Here is a 25,180-nt window from a genome sequence, read left to right on the forward strand (position 1 = left end):
ACAAAGAAATTATAATACATATTGACACTTTATAGTGAAAACTGGATATACTCATGAATTGTTTGTATTTATTGAAACGAATCAATTCACATTGGCGTTTATCTGTTTCAAAAATGAAATGTCACTTATTAATCCTTCTCAATGTCTCGATTTGTAACATTGTGTATTAAGTGCAAAGTTATCAAACATACAGTGTAACGTAAATTAAATTTTCTAACAATTCAAGTTTGTGTATTTCGTAATACAGGTCTTAAATATGGAATAATATTTTTCCTGTGATGACTTTTCGGTATCATTGGAGTTCAATGATATTCAAAAAGTTTAATTTTAAGTTCCTTATACATTACAAAATTTCTTTCAAAAATATTTAAAGGCTTTTTCTTAATATTCATCTTATTTTTAATCCAAAAGTGCTGAAGAGTACATCAAAATAGGTCCTACCTGAGCATCGGGCAGTTTATTTGCAAATCTAAAACGAATGTTTCTACTAGTTTTATGTAGACTGTCATGCAAACTTTATAAAGCTTTTGGAACTTGATCCACTAATTTGTTTCTAGAGATTCAAAAATAACCGTTGTGATAATGATTAAATACCAATCATATACTAGTATATATATATATATATATAATTATGTAAAACATTGACCCTCAGTTTCAAACTATACTAAAAAGAAAAGTATTGCACAACCTCCATTGAAAACAATGTAAAATGACATGGTTTTAAAATGTGTACAATTTGCGTTTTACCAAATACTTTTTATTCCTTCTATGGTTTAAAACCAAATGTGTGTTTTTATCTTACCTTTCAGGCAGAATAAAGACTAGAGTGACGCATCATAAGAGTTGTACTGAAAAAGTTATTCAAGCTGTGTCTTGTCTTCTATACCGAAATTTTATAAAAGTACTTTTTACAGCAAACTAAACATCAGATACAGAAAATGAAAACAAAGTTAATACCATAAATTCAATTTTAAAACATACATGGATTAAAATTATCATCCAGGTGTATATAACATATTGTTTAAACGTTGCCGTTCCCTCTTAAAATACGATGACACTTTTTTATTTCTTTTAATAATTGTTATCATATTTCATGTATACAAAGCTTTGTATGTTAATCAGATGCAAATGTCATAAGTAAAATCGCAAAAAAAATTGAACTCCGCGGAAAATTCAAAACGAAAAGTCCCTTATCAAAGTGAAAAATCAAATTCCAAAACACATCAACGAATGAATTATTACTGTCATATTCATGACTTCGTACATGCATTTCCAAATGTAAAAATGGTGGTTTAAACTGGCATCATTAAAAATAGTATATTGCGATAAAAATAGATTGATTAGTTTGACAAATAACTGATGCATCTGCGACTGCATCAAACATAAATACTGGCATCTGATTAGTTTCAGATACTTATGATATAATCAAGCAAGCAAACATATCAACTTTTTCATATACTTTTAAATCTGACTTTCTTACCCTTTCATATATATATATTATTGGGCATGAAATAGTGACCTATTCCAGCGGCTCAGCTTATTAGTTTTTTCAAAAATTTTGCGGTGTAGTAATTACATTATTTAATTTTATTTCTTCAATGTAATACTTGCAATTGTTGCTCATCTCTGTAGAACTATTACTACTTAATGATAACGATAATGTGTATTATTTTTTTTTCAAATTTGCAGTAAATACATGTACAAGTTAAAAGTTGAAAGTTAAAAATAACATAATATCATATATCACAAAAGTACTCTTCCGGTAAATAAAGTAAGTGCATTTTCGATTTGTTATCAATACAATATTCAGCCATATTAAAACGTTTTTTAAAAGGAATGTACTACATCTCCTTATTTTTATAAGAAACATGGACGAACAGGATTTTGTTGAAGGGATAAAAGAAACAGTAAATACACAAGATGATAACGAAGCTATCGAGAATTTAGTTATAGCTGGTGCAAACTTAAAGTTAGACAGAGACGAAGAACATGTGATACAGTGCTTCACACATAATGGTATGTTATTTTTCTAAACGTTTATCAAAATATTCCGTAGTGACACCTTTATCGAAAACTAAAATAAATATAATAAAATAAGAAGAGGAAGTATTATTCCTAATGACACAACTTGATTTTCCCCAGAGATCAAATAACATAAAACACGTATAAATTTGTAAATGTTTCTTTGATGTAATTTGAAAAACTAGTGAACCGGTAACCGTAAACACCATGCACTAATACCCGTATTTATTGTTAGGCGATTAATATATGAATGAGTAGCAACGTATGAATAGACAGTAAACATAAAAAAAGGATAGATAATTTTAACCTCAATATTACAATTATCCGTGCGTACATTCGAAAGATTTGTTTTGAAAATAAAATAAAATGCATTGATAACAACTATAATTGATAAATCAAATTAAGAAAATAAATTTAGAGAAGAAAATCAAAATGTGAAGGTTGGCAGATGATGTATGATTTAGCATTAGAGAAGCCAAATCATAACGTTGCAACTTAAGCGTGGAAAGCTAAAACATGGTTCGAAGTGTATGTGAAATACATTTCAAACATTCGTTCAATTGGCATTTTGTTGGGGTGCATTGCATATTTTTAAGTTTCTGCATCAGGAAAAGTAAATAAGATTTTAGAGTTGCGAAATTCTAGTTATGTCACCCGATCGACAATGTCGGGTTATACATTGCTATTCCTCTGTTTCTTTGGTATTATTATTCTTCTAATGATTTTTGTCGGGTATTTTTTTTAGAGACAATGGAAACAATCTTTATGATTGTTAACTTTAATAAGGAACAACACAATATTTCGGGTTACAGTAGGTCTAGAGTTAAAGAACATAAATAATGACTTTTATACACCTGAGATCACACCTAGTTTTGGTGGGGTTCGTGTTGTGTATTCTTTAGTTTTCTATGCTGTGTCATGTGTACTATTGTTTTTCTGTTTGTCTTTTTCATTTTTAGCCATGGCGTTGTCAGTTTGTTTTAGATTTATGAGTTTGACTGTCCCTTTGGTATCTTTCGTCCCTCTCTTATAATCATGGAAACGGAAAAAATGTGAAAAATTCCAGTTTTTGGTTTTGGTGGATTGTTTGGATATACTCACATTTAGAAACATAAAATTCATTAAAATGTAACTGTCCACTATAAACTGGTTTTGGATGATTTTGGCAATTATTGGAACTTCTTTGTAGCTACAATAAAAATCTGCTTGTGATTGTCTGAGTATGCTGATGTATACACTTAATAACGATAGCATGTTTTGATTTTTGAGAAAAAAAGGTAAAATCAAAACAAAATTTGTTTAATAAAATATTTTTTGAAAAGAACAGAAAATGCACAACTTTCTTTTTATTTCATGAATATATAACAGGTTGTCTTTCAAAAATTTTCAATGACCATGGTATTGTTAGTCTTTGGAGACAAATACTCAAAATTGAATTTTTGCCGCTACAATGTAACATATACACTGTGGGGTATTATAATCGTTAACAAGACTAAATAATGTAAGACATGTTATGTAAAAAAACAAAACACAATTAAAAAGGGCTATTATCAATTGTAAACACCTACGACTCGGTTCAAAAGTCAATACTGGAAAGTACCCATTTAAGTCAATTTAAACGACATCGTATTTGATAACTTTCAAATGTGCTCGTATATCAGTAATGGCGTGAATGTTATTTAAAGACTTTTTCAAGTCTGTTAAACTGCAGTTAATTTTAACCACGAGGTAAGTTCACCTCATTTGCAAATGTTGTGGTAAAACTATTCTATAACATAATATCATAAAGAAAATTTCTGATGCTTGTATCATGTTAGAAGCTCTTCGATCTATATGTTTTTGTTAAAAAGTAGTTTTGTCACTTTAAAATCAATCATAGCTCGTACCACAAGTTTTATATTGAAATGTGTAAGTCGGTCAACCCCTAAACAGTTGTATTTGATTATAAGATGTATTTAACCTAAAATATATATAAAAAAAGCAACCTTTGATTTATTAATAATTTCAAAATTTATCAATTAGACATTAATATTATGCAAATAGTTCCAGACGCAAATTCGCAAGCATTCATCAGCAGACTAATTTGGACAGATCGATTGGCATAGTGTCGGTTACGTTCTTTGCAAATACTTTAACTACCGAATAAGCTATAGCTATACATTTACTAGCCCATGTCATTCTTATTCATGTTTTATTATCAAAACTAGGTACATTGAAAGAATCTTCTGATGTGGTCATTGAAAACTTCTTAAAAATCAAAAAGCTACTGTATTGCTTTTTGCACCAGTTTGGAATTTAAGTAAACGTTCCATTTCTCTCGAGACTCAAATTGTCAGAAATTAGATTAGAATAATTGTTTACTCTGTTATAGCTTTAGATGATGCATTGGAATTTCTGAAACTCTTTGGGGATACAGGAAATTCTATTAAAAGTATTGATTTGGCAGAACGCTCAATACTATTATCGTTGTTGTCTGAAGAAACACGTTGCGATGATGATATGAACCGAGAAGAAATAAAAACAAATATAGCTTCATTCCTTGTTAGACATGGAGCATATTTTGGGAAAGATCAAGACGGAAATGGGCCATTGCATATAGCTGCAAAGAATGGTTCATTAAAGACTTTAGAAGTACTCTTACAATTGTGCAAGAACAAAATAGTTGAAAAAAATCAAGTAGGGGATACAGCGGTACATATGTGTCTGAAAAATCGTAAGTAAACTAATATTTACAGGCTGAATTCAGAAAAAACATCAAATTAACATATGATATGTCTCTTGCTGATAATTATGTGTATTTTTTCGACAATTTAATGTGTATATACTCTTTGACCTCATAACGATAATTAACCTGTGACAGCAACGTTGGTATAAAGTGAGCAAGAATGCTGAATTTCATTAAGTCTTGTCAAAATATTTTGCAGACAATATATATATATAAAAAATAGACCATCTTCCTACGACAATTAACAATGAAATTTTTGTGTTGTATTGTGAGGAATGTGTAGCTGGTGTGTCAAATTCGTACCTAATGATGCTTTTCACCAATAATATTACTGACTTTTGACACAACGAAGAGTTGTTGCCCTTATATATTATGTTTGATCAATTAAAGAAATGTTCCCTTTTCGATTTCAACTTTAAACAGCGAAGGAATCGGAAAATCAAAAAAATATATAATTTATAATTACATATACCACGATTTTACATTTTTAATGATTTTTTTGCCGTTAAAAGAGTTAGTGTAAGAAACTTAATAACCACCATAACAGTAACCAAATACATGTATCGATTTGATTTGTTCGTGTCATTTGAATTTTTGAATCAATTAATTCCATTAAAAGAGTGACGAAGGATATCATAGGAATAGTCAAACTCAAAAATCGAAAATAAACTGACAACGCAATGGCTAAAAATGACAAGGACAAACAGACAAACAATAGTACACATGACACAACAAAGAGAACTAAAGAATAAGCAATGCGAACCCCAACAAAAACAAGGGGTGATCTCAGGTGTTCCAGAAGGGTGAGCAGATCCTGAAGTTCTATTTTGTTTTCTTTATAAATATTCTCAATATATTGAATGAACATTAAATAGTTGTTCAAACTTTCATAGAGAAAACAAAACATAATGACAAGTAAGTGATTGACAGCTACATGTAGAAATAAATTGTAATAAATGTGCATTTGAAAGATCTCTTGATCATGTTTTCCGATAAATCAAGTTAACTCGTCATTCTATTTTTTTTTAACGTTACTAACAGTTGTTATGGAATAAATTGAATTTTGTGATTGATACCAATAAAGAAAAGAAGCAAACACGTAGCTTCCAATATTTATCAGATTCTTGGTATTTTGTTAAACTTGTAAATAAATCATAGACATTCAAACCAATCCATGCAGTCCACCATTGATATTCAACTTGATAACAGCAAAGTGCATAATCCATAATATTAATATTACAATGGTAACAAACATTACAAAGTTAAACTGAATTAACTCTCTGTGTTGACTTGAAACACTTACGGGATTGGTTTAATTTGTATTTCTATTTTCCAGCCAAGGAGAATGTATGTGAAATTATACCAATGCTTCTAGAAAGTCAAAACTCAACACTGTCTTTGAATTTTAAAGGAGAATCGCCACTGTACCTAGCAACTGTTTTAAGAAAACTGCAAAATATCAAAGTTGACTTTTCTTCGATAACGGCTCAGTTGGTAGAAGTATTACTTAGAAATGGTGCCGATCCTAATGATCACTCTACGCATCATGTACCTTTGTTGTCTGCTTTAGAAGCAAAGGATATCAAAACTTCTACCCTTCTATTAGAAGCTGGTGCAAATGTTAACGCTACAAATAACCGTGGAATGTCGGGACTCCATGTGATTTTTATGTGTCATGATAAAAAAGGTAAAAATATCAATATATAACAAATAGAGAAAGAATGCTGTGAATATTTTCAAATCAAACAACTAAAAGTTAAAACAGTTATTGGTAAACAAATGGGGTAGAAAGTATTGATTATGGAACAAATGGCCTACTATTTGGCAAAAGGATTATGGTCACTTATAACCTTGAATATGGGCCATGACAATCTTTTTCAATTTACAAAAAATATTTCAATAAAGAATGAAGAATCTTGATAATTGAGAAGGCTCTACATGATAGAGAAAATACAATGTTATAAAGGGTTAATCTATTAATGAATCTTACGGTACTTAGTTAAAAAAAAATATATTCAATGACCCTGCTCATCAACCAAGATGGCCACCATCGCTTAAATATTCTTAGGGTATATAGTTAAAAAATGTGTCCGATGAACCCTCCCATTAACCAAGATGGTCGGAATGGCTAAAATTATATCATAGTGGTTAATTGTAGTGTATGGCTTATATCTCTGAAATTTTCAGACGCATTAGACATTAAAAGCTGTCCCTGAATTAGTAATTTTAACTAAAGGCTCTAAAGAGCCTGCGTTGTGCACCTTTGTCTATGTGCATTCTAAACAAAGGACACGGCTGATTTTATGACAAAATTGTGTTTTGGTGTTGGTGTTGTGTTTGTAGATCTTACTTTATTGAACAATATTCCTGCTTACAATTACCTATCAGTAATTAAATTGGCCCATAAGTAACAGTGGAAAATATGTTGTAAATATTTACAAACATTTACAAAATTTATGTAAATTGTTAAAATTTTTAACGACTATTTCTCCTTAAGGGATCAATAGACAAGGTCAAGTTGACTTGTTTGTGGCTCTTACTTTGCTGTATATCATTGCTATTTTAAAATGTTTTATCTCTGTCTATAATAATATTCAAGATAACAAACAGAAACGACAACATTTTCTTAAAATATCAAATTTAAGGGCAGCAACCCAACAACGGGTTCTCTGATTTATCTGAAAATTTCATTGCAGATACTTGATTCTTTGGTTTCAGAGATATAAGCCAAAATGTACATTATACCCATGTGTTCTATTTTTAGCCATGGCGGCCATCTTGATTCGTAAGCCGGGTCACTGGACACATTTTCAAAACTAGATATCCGAATGATGATTGTAGCCAAGTTTTGATTAAATTTAGCCCAGTAGTTTCAGAGGATAAGAATTTTGTAAATGTTAAGGACGACGGACGACGACGATGACGACGGCGATGACGACGGACGACGGACGAAGGAAGACGACAACGACGGACGACGGACGCAAAGTTATGAAAAAAGCTCACTTGGCCCTTCGGGCAGGTGACCTAATAAAATGTGCAGTTTTGCTTAATATCTAGAATATTATAATAGATAGAAATACATTATCTAGGATATTATAACAGATAGAGAGAGATACACAGTAACAAGCAAGAATCTATGTATTAAAAGAAAATGTCAAAAGCATAATATAGAAATAAAAAAGTCAAGAAGTTGGAGTTGAATGGGCGTCGTTAAAAATCTCGAAAATCTTGAGTCGGAAACATCAAAAATAAAGCTGAAAGACAAAAAAGAAAAAAAATATATTTTTGCCGGAAATCAAAGAATTTATTGCTTATGTAGGCAGTATGCCTTCTAGTCTATGAGAGAACACATTATTATTGAAAGTTGAGAATAATTAATGTGCATCTTGATGTGTTTCAAATACATCTATACTCATCACTCCCACCTTATAGTACCAAATGCATTATAGAAATCGAAACCATGATTGGTTGGTTCACAAAACAGGAGGAAATTTAGCAGTTAACCGAGATAACACACAATCACTTATGTATCTCGCACACTTTTAAAGCTTTAGTAATCGAAAATTGATTTTTTCAAGAATTTCGAATCTTAACAAATATGCCTCATGGCTTTTGAAACTCTACATGATTTTATTTTAAAACCTTGAGTGACCTTTTGACTATTAAAAAGTGAATAACATATTGTAATATTGTTTCGTAAAATGTGGTCATTAAATAAAGTCATATGCAATTATTAATAATACTATGCTAACTTATATATAACTGAGAATGAAATCATTGGGTTTTTTCTTTCAGAAAACGATCATTGTCTGACACATCTGCTGCTTGAAAAGGGTATCAAAGTTAATTTGATTGATAGCGAGGGAAAGTCTGCAATGTTCCATATGGTTGATACGTATATGGAGATCTATGACAGAAATGAATCAGATATTTATTTATTTAATGATATTTTCAATGCTGTTTTAAATCATGGCGCTGATCTCAATATTTGTGACAAATCAGAAGAAACAGTATTGAGTTTATTCTGTTCGTTTGGTAAGTGACAACTTTATCATTTCAATTCAAAGTAAATTTCACGATTTCGTTTAAACCTGAAATCATTTTATGCAAATCTTATGTTAATGTCACTTTTGACCTCTTGAATGAAATGAGATATCCAAAACATCATTTCTACAAGTAATTCGTCTGTTAAAGCTGTATATTTTGAATTTTGTCCTTTTTCATTTTTACTTTGTCTATTTGCCTCTTTGTTTTTCTTTGTTCACATATTTGTTGTTTTTATTATGTGATTATGACACAATGTTGACTACTGTACCCCTATGTTTGACATTTTTACATTTTATGTATGTTTGTTTTGTTCATCCATTAATATTAATATCATGGCTTAAAGGGGCACTAGCTGTCAAATTCATGGTCACCGTTTTGACTCAAATTTTATTATTTTATTTACAAAAGTGTTAAACCTTTACCCAAACTATCAAAAGTGTGAAATAAACAGTTTACAGAGCATAGAGTCAATAATATGTATTTTCGTTTCGTGTGTATTGTAGTCTAGACTCCATCTAATTAAATATCGAGTTGACATCCGATGACCATATAAGCGATGTAAACATAAATATACTAATGATTAGATATAAATAGATTAAGCCAACACGTGCATTTGAATTCTTATAGGTCCGTTTGATTTTATTTTATAGATTAAAATACATATGTTTCTCGTCGTTTTTACATGTAGAAGAAAGATTTTTAGTGGCTCGAATCAGTCATCAAATGATTTAACTTTGTGTCACTTTCAATGTTGACATTCCTTTCCTTTAAATAAAGAGTACACGTACAAAACATGTGTTGTCCATCTCTAGTTTAGGGGTTAAATTGAAGTTCACATGAATACGGATTTAATGAGGTCGACTGTTTCACTTGCAAGTGAAAAAGTCATTATCAATCAGAGATGGGTCCAATACTTTCAATGTAATTGATTAAATTACATTTACTTTGTCATTTGTACGAATAAATTGAATTAACGATTACATCATTTTTGAAAGTGTCTGATTAAATTAATGATTACATTGGCAAAGTAATCATGATTACATCTGATTACAATGAATTAAAAAAACGTTTTGAATGATATGCATGAATAAAAGTTTAATATAACTATAGCATTTTTAGAAATGATTAGGTTTGATATATTATAAAATGATATCGTTAAACCTTGATATTATTTTATTTAATAAACCATACAAGTTCACTACATACATGAAAATTGTGTCACTAGTTTGACCCATTACACTTCATCATTATTGATCTCTGAATTATTTTGACTTCAATTGAATAAAGCTTTATTAAGAGTTTGCTATTTGTCTTCTAACCTCTTCCAGACTTTGTATGTGTTTCAAGGTGCAGTTTATGGAAGTTAAAATATGGATGATATAAAGTAACCAGTAAAAATATATGTAAAATTTTTAAAGAATTGTGTAATTAAATTGTAATCAAAATGCATGTACTTAACTTCATTGCATTTTACATGTCAAGTCCAAACACATACAAGATTTTTAAACAAGATATTTTTCCAACTTTTGATCTAGTTTGTGTTAATAAGAGAAATTTTGAATGTCTCATTAATCTTTTATCATCATGATCATTTATATTAACCTACAGCTATACTCAAATGGTAAATTCAATTAAAACAAACATTAATTGGTTATCTACCTGTCAATTCAAAGTTGACAAAAATCAAAATATTAACAAAAGATAATAATTATTCAGGGTTAAAGAGAAGTATAACTAGACTATACTTTTCAAATATATGTATGTACATCTTCAAATTGTCAATATATGCACAATATCTTTAACTAAGGCCAAAGACACATGATTGTATTTATATGTCTCTTCTTAGAATAGTGATGACTTTTCAATACTGTAACAGTTTTTGTTACTGAAGTATTCAAATCAATAAGCATGCTTTATAAAGTAAACCAACTATTTATCAACATGTTTAATATTTATTAAATATGAATAACAAAAAAGTTTACTTCTTGACCATTAACACAGCTTAAAAAATCATTGTGATCAGAATGTTATCACAAAGTAATCAGGATTACAGGGTATTTTGAAAAGTAATTGATAAAATTAGATAACATGTAATCAGATTTTTGGCTGATTAATGATTGCAATGAATACTTGAAAAAATGTTATCAATTACAGCTGATTAACGATTACAACTACAATTACCCCAAGTCTGTAATCAATATTATTTAACTTAATGTGACAAAATTGAACCATTTTGGCTGCTAAAAGCGAATTATTATTTCAATATTTCATTTTTATTATTGATTAACAAAAACAAATCATACGTTAATTGTTATGCATTTCGTAGCTAGTGCCCCTTTAAAGATGGATGATGCCATTTAAATCTTTTTTTTTTTATATTATCAGCTATCGCCAATCAGGCAAAATGTGAAGCTTTTACTGATATATATGCAAACATGTCTTTTTTTTCTTTTGAACAAATGATTACAATACCATTTTTCTAACATGACAAAGTATGATATATTAAATAGTGTAATGACATTTCAAACATTGATAAAAAGGTGAAATTCGTTTTAATTACCTCCATTTGTAAGTGGTTTCTAAAGCGGTATGGACTCTTTTCATTGTTGAAGGCCGTACGGTGACCTATAGTTGTTAATGTCTGTGTCATTTTGGTCTTTGGTGGATAGTTGTCTCATTGGCCATCATACCACATCTTCTTTTTTATACCGTTTAAAAAACACTAGAATATATAACTTTTTAAGTAACGACTGATGGAATACTTTTTATAGAATATGTTATTGGTGATAATGTTTGTCTTTTTGTTATACAGTTGTTATAACTTAAAATTAATTATTACACAAAAATGTATTCTTTTTAATAATGTTTCTAATTTTCAATTCTTTTTGTTTTGGCTTTGTAATTTCTCAAGTCTCTCTTTTGTATATGTTGGCTATGGCAGGCTTTATTTTAGACTAAGTGCAAAAGTTTCATCTACTTAAACCTTTAAACTGAATAGTGCATGCTAGGTATAATTGCAATTGGAATATTATGTAAATAAGAAGTTTTCATAAGTTGGCGAAACTTGTGTTCGATACTATTTGTCTGTCAAAGTAAATAAATTCGTTTAAAAAAAAATTAAAAAAAGGACGCGTCTTTCAAAATAGATATTAACTAATTCTTTAAAGAAGAATTTATTTTGAATTTTATAACTTTTAATAAAGATGCCGGATCGGGTTTTAATTGCAATCGTAGTAAATCGTATGACAAATCTCATATTCTTTTAAATGTAAGTAATATCACAAACATCTACAAAACCCGGACAGAAATTACTGACAGAAAACAATATAATTGTGTCTTGTTTTATTACTATTGATATTTGCTTGATAACAATATATTTAAAAGTGTGTTTTGGTACTGTTATTAGTTATCAAAACATTATGTTGAACAATATATTTGATGAAAATTCATTCAACACAGTAACGAATAATTTAATCGTGGATTTAACACGTCTTCTTACGCGAGTAATTCAGTGTGCACCACATTTTTTTTATGTTATTTCTTCATAGACAGAAAGAATATCACAGTCATTCCTTATGTGTTGATAAAGAATGCATACTTTTTGACGATATATGGTGTATCCTCAAAATTGAAGGCACTATTGACAACTTTAAAAAAAAAAAAAAAAAGGAGCAAATTTCCCGCATTAAATAAAATCATCATAGATACCAGGGCTTAATTTTGCGAATACGCCAGATGCGCGTTTCGTCTAAAAAAAAACTCATCAGTGACGCTCGAATCCAAAACGGTTAAAAAATGCCAAATAAAGTACGAAGTTGAAGAGCATTGAGGACAAAAATTTCTAAAAGTTTTGCCAAATGCAGCTAAAGTAATTTATGCCCACGGTAGAAAAGCCTTAGTATTAAAACAAACTTCAAATTTTTTGTTAACAGTTAATTTATAATATAACCATATCGATAATAATTCATGTCAGCACAAAAGTGCTGACTACTGGACTGGTGATAAACAATGCCTGATTAATTGACAATTTTATTATCCACAGTTTTACAACGGCATATAACTATGTTATACCTGTAATTTAATATCGTCAATAGTTATATTTCAAATTTTTTATCTACACAGGAAAAACTATAGACATAGGACGAATTCTACTGGCGAGCGGAGCGGACCCAAAGAGTGGATACTGTCTGCAAAATGCAATGAATATTTGTAGAAAGTTTGAAAATAGAAAATCTTGGATTTCTTTTATGATCTCCGTGCTGCAGAAAGGAGCTGATCCAAACAAACGCAAGGCAAAATCGTCAAATCTTATTGAACTTGTTGAAAAAAGAAACAGTGATATTGTTGAAGAGTTTCTCAAGCATGGGGCTGATGTTAATTATTCGGATGTTATGAAGAAAACGGCTTTACATTATGCCTGTGATATAGGTTAGTGAAGATGTCAATCTAAATTACTCAAATGGTCTTTAAAGTATTAGTATTTATATTATAGAATTGTGTCAAGAAAATGATACTGACAGTCTATACAGAAAGTTTCCAAAACGATTCATCGTGTTGCTTGCTGCTGATTTATTTAACCGTACGAACTGAATCATTTCCTCTCTTATTATGTATTCTAATGTCATGTAGGTACTGTGTCAGCAATTCGCAGTGAGATCAAATATTGTTTATCTGCTTCCTCAAGTGAAGACATTTTTAAATAATTTTATTTTGGATGTTACACATCTTCTTATTGGCTGACGTTGTTTTGTTTGTCAGCTCACATACATAATTTTGTCATGTGACCGTGACGTCATCATTTTTTATCGTTTATTTCGGTTTAAAATGGAATTAAGAATTCGATTATAAAAAATGGCTGTAGTTGTTTACTGTCCATTCGAAATGACATAAAAAATGCTGTTCACACTTTAAATTAACACGCTTTACATGTGGTTAGAAATCAATTATAATTATAACTTCCTTCATCCTTATCACACACATCATCGAATAGTCTGACCTTACTTGCAAGTTAAAACGTAAACTCCGCCAGATCAGTTAAAATAACATTGGTAACACATACTGGTCAAGTTTTATCGGATCATGTTGATTCGATCCTTTATCCGTTGCTTTACAGGTAGTGTTAACTGCAATAGTTATGTCACCTTCTTTATGTTTTCTATAAGTTACTTATCATATGGTATGTAAAGAAATAATGAACATCAAATATGCCATGAGATTAGGAACTTTGCGATTTGATTTTCCTCTGAGTTCAGTAGTTTTGTGATTTTACTTTTTTTAAATACATAAAATAGAGTAAACATCAAACATGATGTATAATTTGATATTGTTTTGTTGTTAGTGGATTCAAGTTTTAACAAAGGCTATTTCTCGTTTGTCCAATGAAGTGTTCAATGCATCCTGGACAGGTTATGTAGTGTATCCCATATTTGAACATTCGTAAATTTGTTACTATATTTGGAATATTGTAAAGTTACAGGCTCTAATTATACGGTTATCATGTTTCGCGGATTCAACATCCATTGTCACCACACATTTTCACATTGTTCATTTCAACTTTTGTGTTATAGTTTGACTTGCAGATTGTTTCTTTTGTTATTGTATACATGTATGTACAATTCAATATATTTTTTAAATGATCTTACTTTGTAAAGGATACGTGTATGTATCTCTTTTGAAGCATTACAAAATATGTGTTTCTCCTCGATCACATGTAGTAACAAATTGTAAAATTCAAGTTCTAGTTGGATTTTTTTTAAGAATACAGTTATTTTCTCATTTGATCATTTAAACATTTTGTGTAACAAAACAACAGTTCTGTACTTATTTGTGTAATAAATACGATAAAGCGTAGTAAATAATTTAAAATACGTGCATTTCTGCTATTGAAACTAATAAAAGAATGAAGCATTCCTCGAAGAAAACCCTTTCTAACTGGTTTAGAACTGATTATTCTTCATCTGTTTTAGTGTCAATCTTCTACAAAACCCTTTAAAAGATTTTTAAGGAAGGATGACTCAACCCTATGCCAATGGCAGTACCTTTGATTTTGGTATATGTTGTACAAATAAAACTTATTTCCCCCGAACACTATCCAAAAGTGGATTCGGTTTCAAATATACTGTCTACTATTTTATATACTTTATATATGTTTTCACAGAACATCTCTTTAAGTCCTCCCAAATAGTGAGGTATTTTTGTGTATAGAATTTTGACATTAACACACGTCAGAATTTTTTGTTCTTATAACGTTTATTTGAAGGAGTTTGACTTGGAAAGTCAATACAATATCGAAATTAACTTAATATAAATGGGTGAAAAAGAGTACAAACAATATCAAGGAAATGGCTTCATCGTGTTAAATGTTGCATTGTTGACTCTAGATCTGGTCTAATTACAATTGGTATCAATCGTAGGACTCTTGACCTATATCAAGTATCGTGCGTATTGTAAAATGATATTTCATTCTATAAAGATTTCCGACATCTGGAAAATAAGTGCATATAAGTAACCGAAGTTATATGTTCTTGATATTGAAATATATAGATAAAACAAATTAATATCTTCATTAGAATGGACTTGGAATTATCGAATCCCGAATATAACGACAAGTCTACAATTATTAGAAGGGAAACTACTTCTTCTCATATATTCAATATGGTGCATACGTTTGTTTTCAATTTCTTATCCAAATTGTTGTCTAGATACATGTATTCTCTCTTCCGTTTAGCAACCTGTGTTGTGGTCATTCATGGCGAAATTCTGTCAATTAAGATATCAACTGGCATGTCTTATTTATGTTCAAAACTTCGGCAAATAGAAATATCGTACAAAGTATATTAATTGATGTTGTGATTTGTGCTCTAATACTGTTTTGAATGTTTGTGCAATACAATTAACAGACGTTTTATTATTTGAAATTTTGTAAACATATTAATCTTAAAAAACATATCTGTATTTATAGACAATTTCGATGATAGATATACAATAACAGCACTGCTCGTAAAAAATATGGATCTAATTTAAATGCAGCATCAATAAATGGGGAAAGACCTCTTGATATTTTAGTACAGAGTATGATTAACGACATATACGATCTCAAGGGGAACAAGGTAAAGGGCGAACAATGCAGCTTTTTAACGGTAGACATGTCGCTGTTGAATCTACTAGTTTGTGGAGGTGCAGATTTATGTCCTGCTACAATTGATCCAATCGCACCACCAAAAAACAAAAAACTGTCCTCTCGACCAATACAGCTGTAAGTATAATACTTCATTACTGACTATCTACATGGTGTTTTAGTCTTTTTTTTTTTCTTTTTTTTTTATCTAAAATCTGATTTATTGCACTATTGCTGTTATAATTAATACCATGTCTACAGCATTTGACAGGGCATCCCTGAAGCGTTAGTTTTACTGAACAAACAGGGAGATTGTTCAGTAAATTAATAATAATAATAAATGGTTAGATTTACATGTTACAATATTGTGTATACAGATTATACAGATTACTACAGAAATTATTTTCCGGAAAAAAATACATTCGTGAACCGCTTTGACTCTGTATATATGTGTTTTAGTCTTACTTCAGAATTGTTTTAACAATTCTGCTTGCTAAAACGTTAATCTTGACAATAAAAATATAAATCAATATCGCACATACAAAACAAATATTTCGATCCTTTGAATAAACTAATCTAAAAGGCTATTAAATTACCCCCGTAGTGACATCTTTAATTCTTGTTTGTATCGATTTAAACATTTACTTTGTAAAATTAAAACATAACTAACGATATATTGACATATATTTACAGTTATGAGAGCGCATAACCTTACATTTTGTCAAGACTGTTTACTAATATTTTGACATTACTCAAGGTCGTGTGTTCAAAGACTGAATGTATTGTTTAAATACTAAATCCATAAAGATGTGTATTGATTGATACATTAGTCTGGGAGAACATTGTATCTTTATAAGTTGTAATTAATTTTTCTTCATTAATCAGTAGCTGCCAGTCATCTTATATCTGTGCATGTGTCTAGTGTTTTTATTTGAGTTGTGTTCATGCCATTTATACATCTTTTGAGTTTAACAAATTGCAACTTATTAATGTCGAACCTATTTCGCACCGACATCAGTGGCGGCAACATTAAGGTTCAGTTTGTGATTGACGTTTTTTAAAGATTAATTAGTTTGTTTATCTACATGGAATTTTATGCAATTTGGACAGAAGCTTCTTTGTGACCTATAGCTAGAGCGATAGAAAATATTATCTTCATTTGTCCGTATTCACTTATCAATGGTGAGTTTACAGTCTTTTAGTTGTCATAAGTTTGGTCAAACTTTAAAAAATTAAATGAAAATTTGGACAGAAGGTTCTTTATGACCGAAAGAAAGAATTCAGAGCACAATGTTCAAAATAATGAATTGTCATGTCCCCGTAGTATTTTACTGATAAATGGACTTTTTATACAGTTAGAACTCGGTTTAAGGATAAAATTTTCAGTCATCATTAATTTTGTCCTAGAAATTTATAATATTTGAACAGAAGCTTATTTATGTGCAAATAGCAGTTTCCAGCATTTGTTTTCATGTTTCCGTATTTAACTTATAAATAAACTTGGTTTTTTTTAAACGAAGATACAATCTGGGGTAAAAGTTTTTTTTCAAACCTTTATAAAGTTTCATGACCCTTAATTAGAAGCTTTTTGTTGCATGATAGATAATTATAATTGAGAAGTACATTTAGATATAATAAGATAAAATAAACGATATATGTTCAAAGATCCATTACGGACTTTGAATGCGTCTTTTCAAGTATAAGCAAATATTTATCATATTGTGGCTAATTACCTTTCAGACAAAATACAAATCGCTCAGTCTTATTCATGTTTATAAGTAATGGACTCTTCAAAACTGCTGAATATTTACTACGAAGTGGATGGGATGTTAAACAAGAAGAATGGTTTGATGATTTTGATGTCTCAAAGTTAGATCTTAGAAATATAAGAGTCTACAAACAGAATGAATATGAAGAAAGAAAAGCAGAATTTCAATCATACCTGGAAAACATTGATACGGGTCCAAAATCCTTAACAAATATATGCAGAAAATCAATTCGATCTCAACTCCTAATGGTGTCAAATGGTTCTGAGATTGAAACAAAGATTTCAGCACTTCCGCTTCCACCAAAAATCAAATTTTTCTTATCTTTGAAGGAATTTATGAACGACATCGAAAGTATTGTGATAAAAAAGTAAGTTTTTTTCGTATATTTAAAAAAAAAAAAAAATACAACAAAACTCGTACTGCATATATCCAATCGCTGTTTGTCTATCCGAACAAGATCATTCTCGTAAGATGCATAACATATCTTTACCAAAAAAATCATTCTCACTTTATTATCGACAATTCTGGTAAGAAAGTATTTGTTTTCGTATAAATCTTTTCAGAGTTACGTAATTGCAAAAAAAGTTTTGTTACGAGATCTCCCGATCAATATTGAATAGTACACCAATAAAGCAACACGACGTGTGTCACATGTGGGAGAAAATCCTGCTTAACCTTCTTGAATACCTGCAAATACCCCGGAGTTTGGGTAGTGTTGCTCAGTGTTTATTAATGTAATGTTCTGTATACTGTTTCCTGACTTTTTTTTCGATTTTCGTTTTTTTAACGTGTGTGGTTTGTTTGACATTAACTTTTAATATCCATTTGATGTATTTCGCCATTCTTTTATAGTTTTGCATCATTAACCAAGCATTGAAATATCGATCATGTTTGTTTTTCACTTATGCTGAAATAAGAATTCAGAGGTATTCCAATTGGTTATCTTTATTTGGTTAAAAAGTATTTTAGCGTAAAACCTTAGACTTAGGGTAGATAGGATGTCTTCCTACATCTTGGATTTTGAAATACCAGAAAACAAAATTTAATAAAATGTGCAAATTTTGAGAGTAGTAGTAAATTCATGTGTTAGAATATTTCAATATAGAAAATGACATGTTTTAACATATTCATGGTTGTATTTTACAAAAAAAAAAGGAAACCTTTATCTTTCTTAACTGAAAGCATAAAAGCTATCTTCTCATATGTTGTCTCAAAATTATATGGTGTAGTTTACGCTTCATAGCAGAAAATTGGATTTTCCATGCATAATCGACACAGATAAATATGCTTCATATTTATACCTTTTTCTCGAAATGACTACTGATGGTAGGTTGAAAACCAAAATTTATGACAAGCGCGATGATTTTAATTTTCCTATAGTCAACTTTCCATTTCGTGTAGCAACATCCCAGGGGCACCAGCAAATGGAGTATATGTGTCTCATTTGATACGTTACTCTAAAGTTAGCTCAAAGTACGTTGATTTTGTTGAACGAGGAATACTGCTTTCTCAAAAGTTGATAAGACAGGGCTGTGCATCAATCAAATTAAGGTCATCACTCAAGAAATTTTACGGTCGCCATCATGAGGTAATTGGCCATTATGACAAAAGTGTGTCAGAAATCATATCTGATATTCTTCCTTAGTCATAATAACCTTCAATCAGTACCGAACTGAACAAAGAAATAACACGACGGGTGCCGTATACGGTGAGGAAATGCTTACCCTTCCGGAGTACCTGAATTCACTCCCGGTTTTTAGTGGAGTTTGTGTTGTTTCTTAATTATTATTTATAACTGTTGATATAAATGTCCTTTAATTTTGTGAGTCTTTGCTGACTCCTCGGTTTTGTAAGTCTTTGTTTACTCCTTGGTTTTGGTTGATATTGTCTTTACAAAATCTGTCAGTTTTGAACACCGTGTAGCGTGAAAATAAGCCCCGTAACCCATTCTTTTTATTATTATTTTTTAAAAAGAATGATATAAACTACATTTTGGCAAAATATTAAAAAATGCTATTGAATATATAGTCCATTCGATGTGTGCAGTTTTTTGGCAAAATTGCTCAGATTGTGGTAAAAGCATGAAATTTTGCACAGTTATAGTAAATGTCATGGACAACATTTTCCAGCTATGGACCCACTCTGAAAGACAAAAATGGCGGGAGATGCGATCATTTTAAATATGGGGGACGTTTGATTTCTATAAAGTCATTACAAAAATCATGAAAATTGACATGATACCTGGCCTTGAAGGCATACAACTTTGCTCAGTGCTTGGAGCACAAAAATCATGCTCGAAACATGAAATCCAGCCATTTGATTGGTTGAATTTCGAGTCTGAGTACAAAAATCATGCTCGAAAGTTTTATGACCGTGAGCCCAGGTGAATAGAATGACAGTGCTTATGCCGATTATCTTGTTGAACAATTTTTTTGAAAATTTTTGCCATATTGAATGGCGGCCATCCTGAATAATCTTGAATTGTTTAAGACAAAATATGTAGAGCTTCAAAGTCATAGTTCCTTTAAAAAAATATACAATACATGTATATGTATATTGTCAAAATTATTGATATGTATGTGAATGCCATTTCGAAACACGACGAAAAACGATGCCCGGCGGGGTTTTCTCCTGTTTATTAGCGGGTGTAAATGAAGTATTTATATTTTTCGACAATGTTCATACAATGTATATTGTTTTATTCTGAAATTTACACCTCGTACTTGAAATTTTAGTTCATAAAATATGAATCATTGTCATTTACAATAGGGTGATTACAGGATAAATCATTTTGTTCATATTGTTTATTTAACAAACCTTGATTGCAGATTTAATGAGTATCATATTAAAGTAATGTCATAAGTAAATCATTTGCTCAAATATTTTCTATTATCTATTGAAGGTAAAAGTATCATACAATAAGTGAGCTGTACTGCCTTTATGGTAATGACCAGTGTTCACTTTGACATTCACATTTTATTAGTTAAGCACTTGCTGCAGAAGGATTCTTATATAGTCACACGGCACATGGTACAATGTACATATTCATCACAAATGACAATGAATATCATTCTCTGAGGACTTCTGATGTGTTTTTAAATGGCAATCATAAAAGATGGCCATTTTAAAAAATGATTTAGTTCCAATATATCAGTTTTCGCTTTTTATTATTAATTCACTGTTTTTACGTTTATACTTTTTAATTCATTTTATGTGTTTATATCAACCGAGTGGTCAGATAAAACATGCACATTTCTACGCTATAAATATATCGGTATCATGATTTCATTTACTCACGCGTTTGCCTAAGTTACCTTTTACAACAAAAAATACGTATATATGATATATGATTATGCACAAGAAATGAAACTAATTATCACGATTGATAAATAAGTCATACTTCGGACTATATAATGTAGAATAAACAGTCCATAAGGAAAACACCCCTCCCACTAAAAATCAAATAGTCAACAAAGGTTAACTAAATGCAATCATGCTTTTAACAAAAATGCTTGAACATTTATAAAAATGGCATTTTTGGATAGCTAACAGATTATCCTTTCAGACTTATGTCATATTAGTATTAAACAACAATTATGTAATCAATTATGATTTTGAATGTTTTAAAAAAGATACAAGAAAATTCCACTTTCAGATGAAATTATCTTCTTCATGAATACCTTGAGAAGGTTGATACTATAGCCATTATCTACAAAAGGGTGTCTCAGGTTTTTGATAGAATGTATGGATCGAACTTTACAACTTATCGAACAATCTCTACTTTAATGTGGTAAGGATGTATACCCTTATTTCAGATTGATGAGATAATGGAATACGATAGCGATAATTTGAGACACCCTTGTGTAGCTCCTGCTGTGTTGATTAATATAACGTTAACAACTCTTGTGAAGTTATAGGGATGCCAGATCTAAATTCATTGAAGTAAAGTGATCACGATTTTGCCATTAATTGCAAAACAATTGATTACATAATGGTTGCATAACAAAAATATTGTATTCATTTAAAAGATTAATCTTTTATCTATCTTTATATACATGTACCTCTTTTATTAATATATATGCCGTCATAAGAAAGTAACAGCATATAAAAGGTTTAAAGTTGAAAGTGAACAAATCTTTGTATTGTGCTACCTTAACAGGTAAATATTTAAGTTAATTCATTATAGTCTTATAATTATTCTATTCAATATATGTAATAACATTAAAGGTACTAATTTTTCCGCACCAGATGCGCAATTTGTCGACAAAAAAGGTCTCTTCAGTTGTGCTCGTGGCCAAAATATTTGAAATCCAAATTGTATATAAAAGATGAAGAGCTATAATCCAAAAGGTTCAAATGTATAGCCAAATCCGTGAAAGGAATCAGAGCTTTGCATGAGGGGGATACATTCCTTAATTTATAATAACTTCTAACAATTTGTAACAGCAAGTTTTAATAACACAAACAATTCGTAGGTTCATGCCAGTACCGAAGTAATGGCTACTGGGCTGATCATACCCTCGGGGACTAACAGTCCACCAGCAGATGCATCGACCCAGTGGTAGTAAGATTGTAAGTTACTGTAAATATTCATAATCAAATGAAAGTTTTTATTATCTGTTGTAATAAACACTTAATAAAGTCAAAACCCGATTCAAACTGAAAATGGTAGAGTATTTCTTTCAGGCCGTACAAACTAGAGCAGTGGAGAGATGAAAAAAATAAATCTACAAATCCGAAATTGTATAGAGCGGATAAATAAACGGAAAATGTGTATTCTAATAGGTATTCTGTGTACTGTACTATTTAAAATAAAGATTAAATGAATTAAATGGAAATGTAATGTTTTTTTTCAGTATGGATTACATGTTTGTTTATGATAGAGACGATGATTCCTTTGATTCAGATCTAGATTGGTAACAAAATATGCCACCAATGACTGTAATGCGAATTTTCTACCTTACTATTTTGTAAAAACTCATCTTTCATGTAAATCTTTATTGTCGTTATTATTTTTGACTTTTCACATTTATTCGTACTTAAACATGTATTATTAATGTAGTTAATTGCATTAGAGAGATTTTGTCTATCTACCACTAAGAGATACTAACTCGCATGTTTCAGTTCAATTATATATTAGCCGTAAAACTGACAAAACCTGTCAGGATTGTAGAACAGTTCTAAAGGTAAAAACCGTGCTGTGATGATAATTTCTTATTTAAATATATTTCATTCTTTTGATTTATATTTACTACAAAGATTTTTTGAAACCTTTCAGTGGATAGAACTGACGAACTCAATTCTAGCTAAAGAACTGTTCAAATGAGTTCTTATAGTAGAATTGTTCTAGTCGTAGAACTGTACTAGCAGTAGAACCGAATAAAGATTTGGAATTCGTAAAATTTTACTACAATTGGATAATAAATATATCATTGTCGTTTTGTATTTTAAATTTTCTCTAACTTTATCACTTGCGATACATGTAACAGTAGTACTCTATTGTGGATTCATTTATATTCGTTGTTTCAATTTTCGAGTATGATACTAGTTACACATCATAGATCCCAGGATCGAAATTTTGTATTTGCGCTAGACGCACGTTTTGTGTACAAATAAAAAAAGACTCATCAGTGACGGGCGAATGAAGAAACGACAAGGTATCAGAAAAGAAGATTTTTAGATATAAGCAAACATAATGAATTAATTGTGTCTTTAAAGGGCAATAACTCATAAAGAGGTTCATTGACAACTTTGGTCCTTCAACTTTTAAGCTCAGCTGGCCCAACATATTGTAGTTCCTGGTAAATATCTGGAATATTACAATAGGCAGAGCTAAACTGTAAACAGAAACATTGTTCAGCAAAGTTAGATCTATATATAAGTCATAATGACCAACATGTCAAGTAATGGCCCTTCGTTGTCAATTTTTAACAATATAAATGTTGTAATCTAGTCCTCAGAAACTACTGGGACAAATTTAATCAATCTTTGCCACAATCATCATGAAGGTATCTAGTAATAAAAATGTGTCAGATGATTCCGCCTACCAACATGGCTTGCATGGCTAGATTTATAACATAGGGGTAAACGTTTTCTTTTCTTTTTGCCTATCATCATGAAGACTATGATATTTAGAGAGAAACCTTTTTTCTATTGTGCCTCGTACGATTTTATTTATAATGGATAACTAAACATCTACATAAATGGGCTAGCTGTATTGCAGAGCGGTTGTACTATATATCCCTTTCAGTAAATAATGATCGAACAGGGTTTATTTGGGGAAGATATATTTGTGAAAATACTAGATTGATTTATGATTTTGATTAGATCCATCCGGACAAGTCTAAGTATTCCTCCAAAAAAGAATTATTGGAATCTGCCCAGGAGGTAGATATGCCTCTGACATCATCGGCGGAATTGGCATAAAGACTATTTGGATATCAGTGGTTATGGTAGACATACCTCCATCATTACCTACATAACTTACATTTACTATTTTGTTACCTATCAATCCTCGGCTTTCACATACAATTATTAAAGGTGTTGTTTTTATGTTTTTTTTTACCTTTGTCGTAGCCATAGGGTAAGGTAGCACCCCGTCTAAAATCATAATTATCTGTCAAAGCTCGAAATTGACTCGGAACATAAGACTACACATTTACGAAGTCCAAAAACGTAGTGTACACAGAAATAACAAAAATTCCAATAAACAATGATTTTTGAATACACAGATAATATAAAAGCAGTGACGTATGTGCTCAGGTCATATATTTTTTCTCATTTGATGATATCTTGTATTGTGGAATTTCGCTTGACTTGTGAAGTTAAACCTAATTAGAATTATTGACATATAATCAATGTTTACATGAAGTATTTGGTTGTGTACTTTTGATAACTATTTACACCGTAGAGTCGATGCCACTACTGGTGGGCGTTTCGTCCCTGAGTGTATCACAAGCCCAGTAGTCGGCACTTCGGTGTTGACATGAATATCAACTATGTTGTCTTTTTTTTTTTATAAATTTCTTGTTTACAAAACTTTGAATTTTTTGAAAAACTAAGGATTTTTTCTTGTCCCAGGAATATATTACCTTAGTCGTATTTGGAATTTTTAATCCCCAATGCTCTTCAACTTTGTACTTGTTTGGCTTTATAACTATATTGATATGAGCGTCACTGATGAGTCTTATGTAGATGAAACGAGCGTCTGGCGTGCTAATTTATAATCTTGGTACGTTTGATAACTATTCACATTAAACATTAAATGATGATTGCTTATATTAAAAATTCTATGTTTATCTTCATACAGTTAAGAGCATTCCATATATTGTTTTCTGGAGAGAGAGGGGTACAACCAAGGAAGCAACCTCATTTTTTTTCCACAGCCATTCATTATATGTTAGAAAAAAGAAAAACTGTAAAGAACTCACACGTTCCAAAGATCTCAAAATAATACGACTGCGGAGTTTTACATTTTCCCGGCTTGTCTTGATTCTCAAA

At 30.4% G+C, this 25,180-nt stretch overlaps 2 protein-coding genes across 2 annotated transcripts; both read left to right on the forward strand.

The window, feature by feature from the left end:
- Positions 1-1,777: 1,777 nt before the first annotated feature.
- LOC134685344 (serine/threonine-protein phosphatase 6 regulatory ankyrin repeat subunit C-like) lies at positions 1,778-16,049 on the forward strand. The gene is made up of 6 exons (XM_063545034.1): positions 1,778-2,016; positions 4,394-4,735; positions 6,084-6,434; positions 8,543-8,782; positions 12,917-13,222; positions 15,756-16,049. The coding sequence occupies exons 1-6, from the start codon at positions 1,869-1,871 to the stop codon at positions 15,815-15,817; spliced, it is 1,449 nt and encodes a 482-aa protein (XP_063401104.1). The 5' UTR covers positions 1,778-1,868; the 3' UTR covers positions 15,818-16,049.
- LOC134685345 (uncharacterized) lies at positions 15,817-23,054 on the forward strand. Its single transcript, XM_063545035.1, has 3 exons — positions 15,817-16,049; positions 17,652-18,047; positions 22,537-23,054. Exons 1-3 carry the CDS (start codon positions 15,868-15,870, stop codon positions 22,598-22,600), a joined length of 642 nt encoding a protein of 213 aa, XP_063401105.1. The 5' UTR covers positions 15,817-15,867; the 3' UTR covers positions 22,601-23,054.
- The last annotated feature ends 2,126 nt before the right edge of the window (positions 23,055-25,180 follow it).

The sequence above is a fragment of the Mytilus trossulus genome, chromosome 9, assembly GCF_036588685.1.
Source record: "Mytilus trossulus isolate FHL-02 chromosome 9, PNRI_Mtr1.1.1.hap1, whole genome shotgun sequence".
Lineage (NCBI taxonomy): Eukaryota > Metazoa > Mollusca > Bivalvia > Mytilida > Mytilidae > Mytilus > Mytilus trossulus.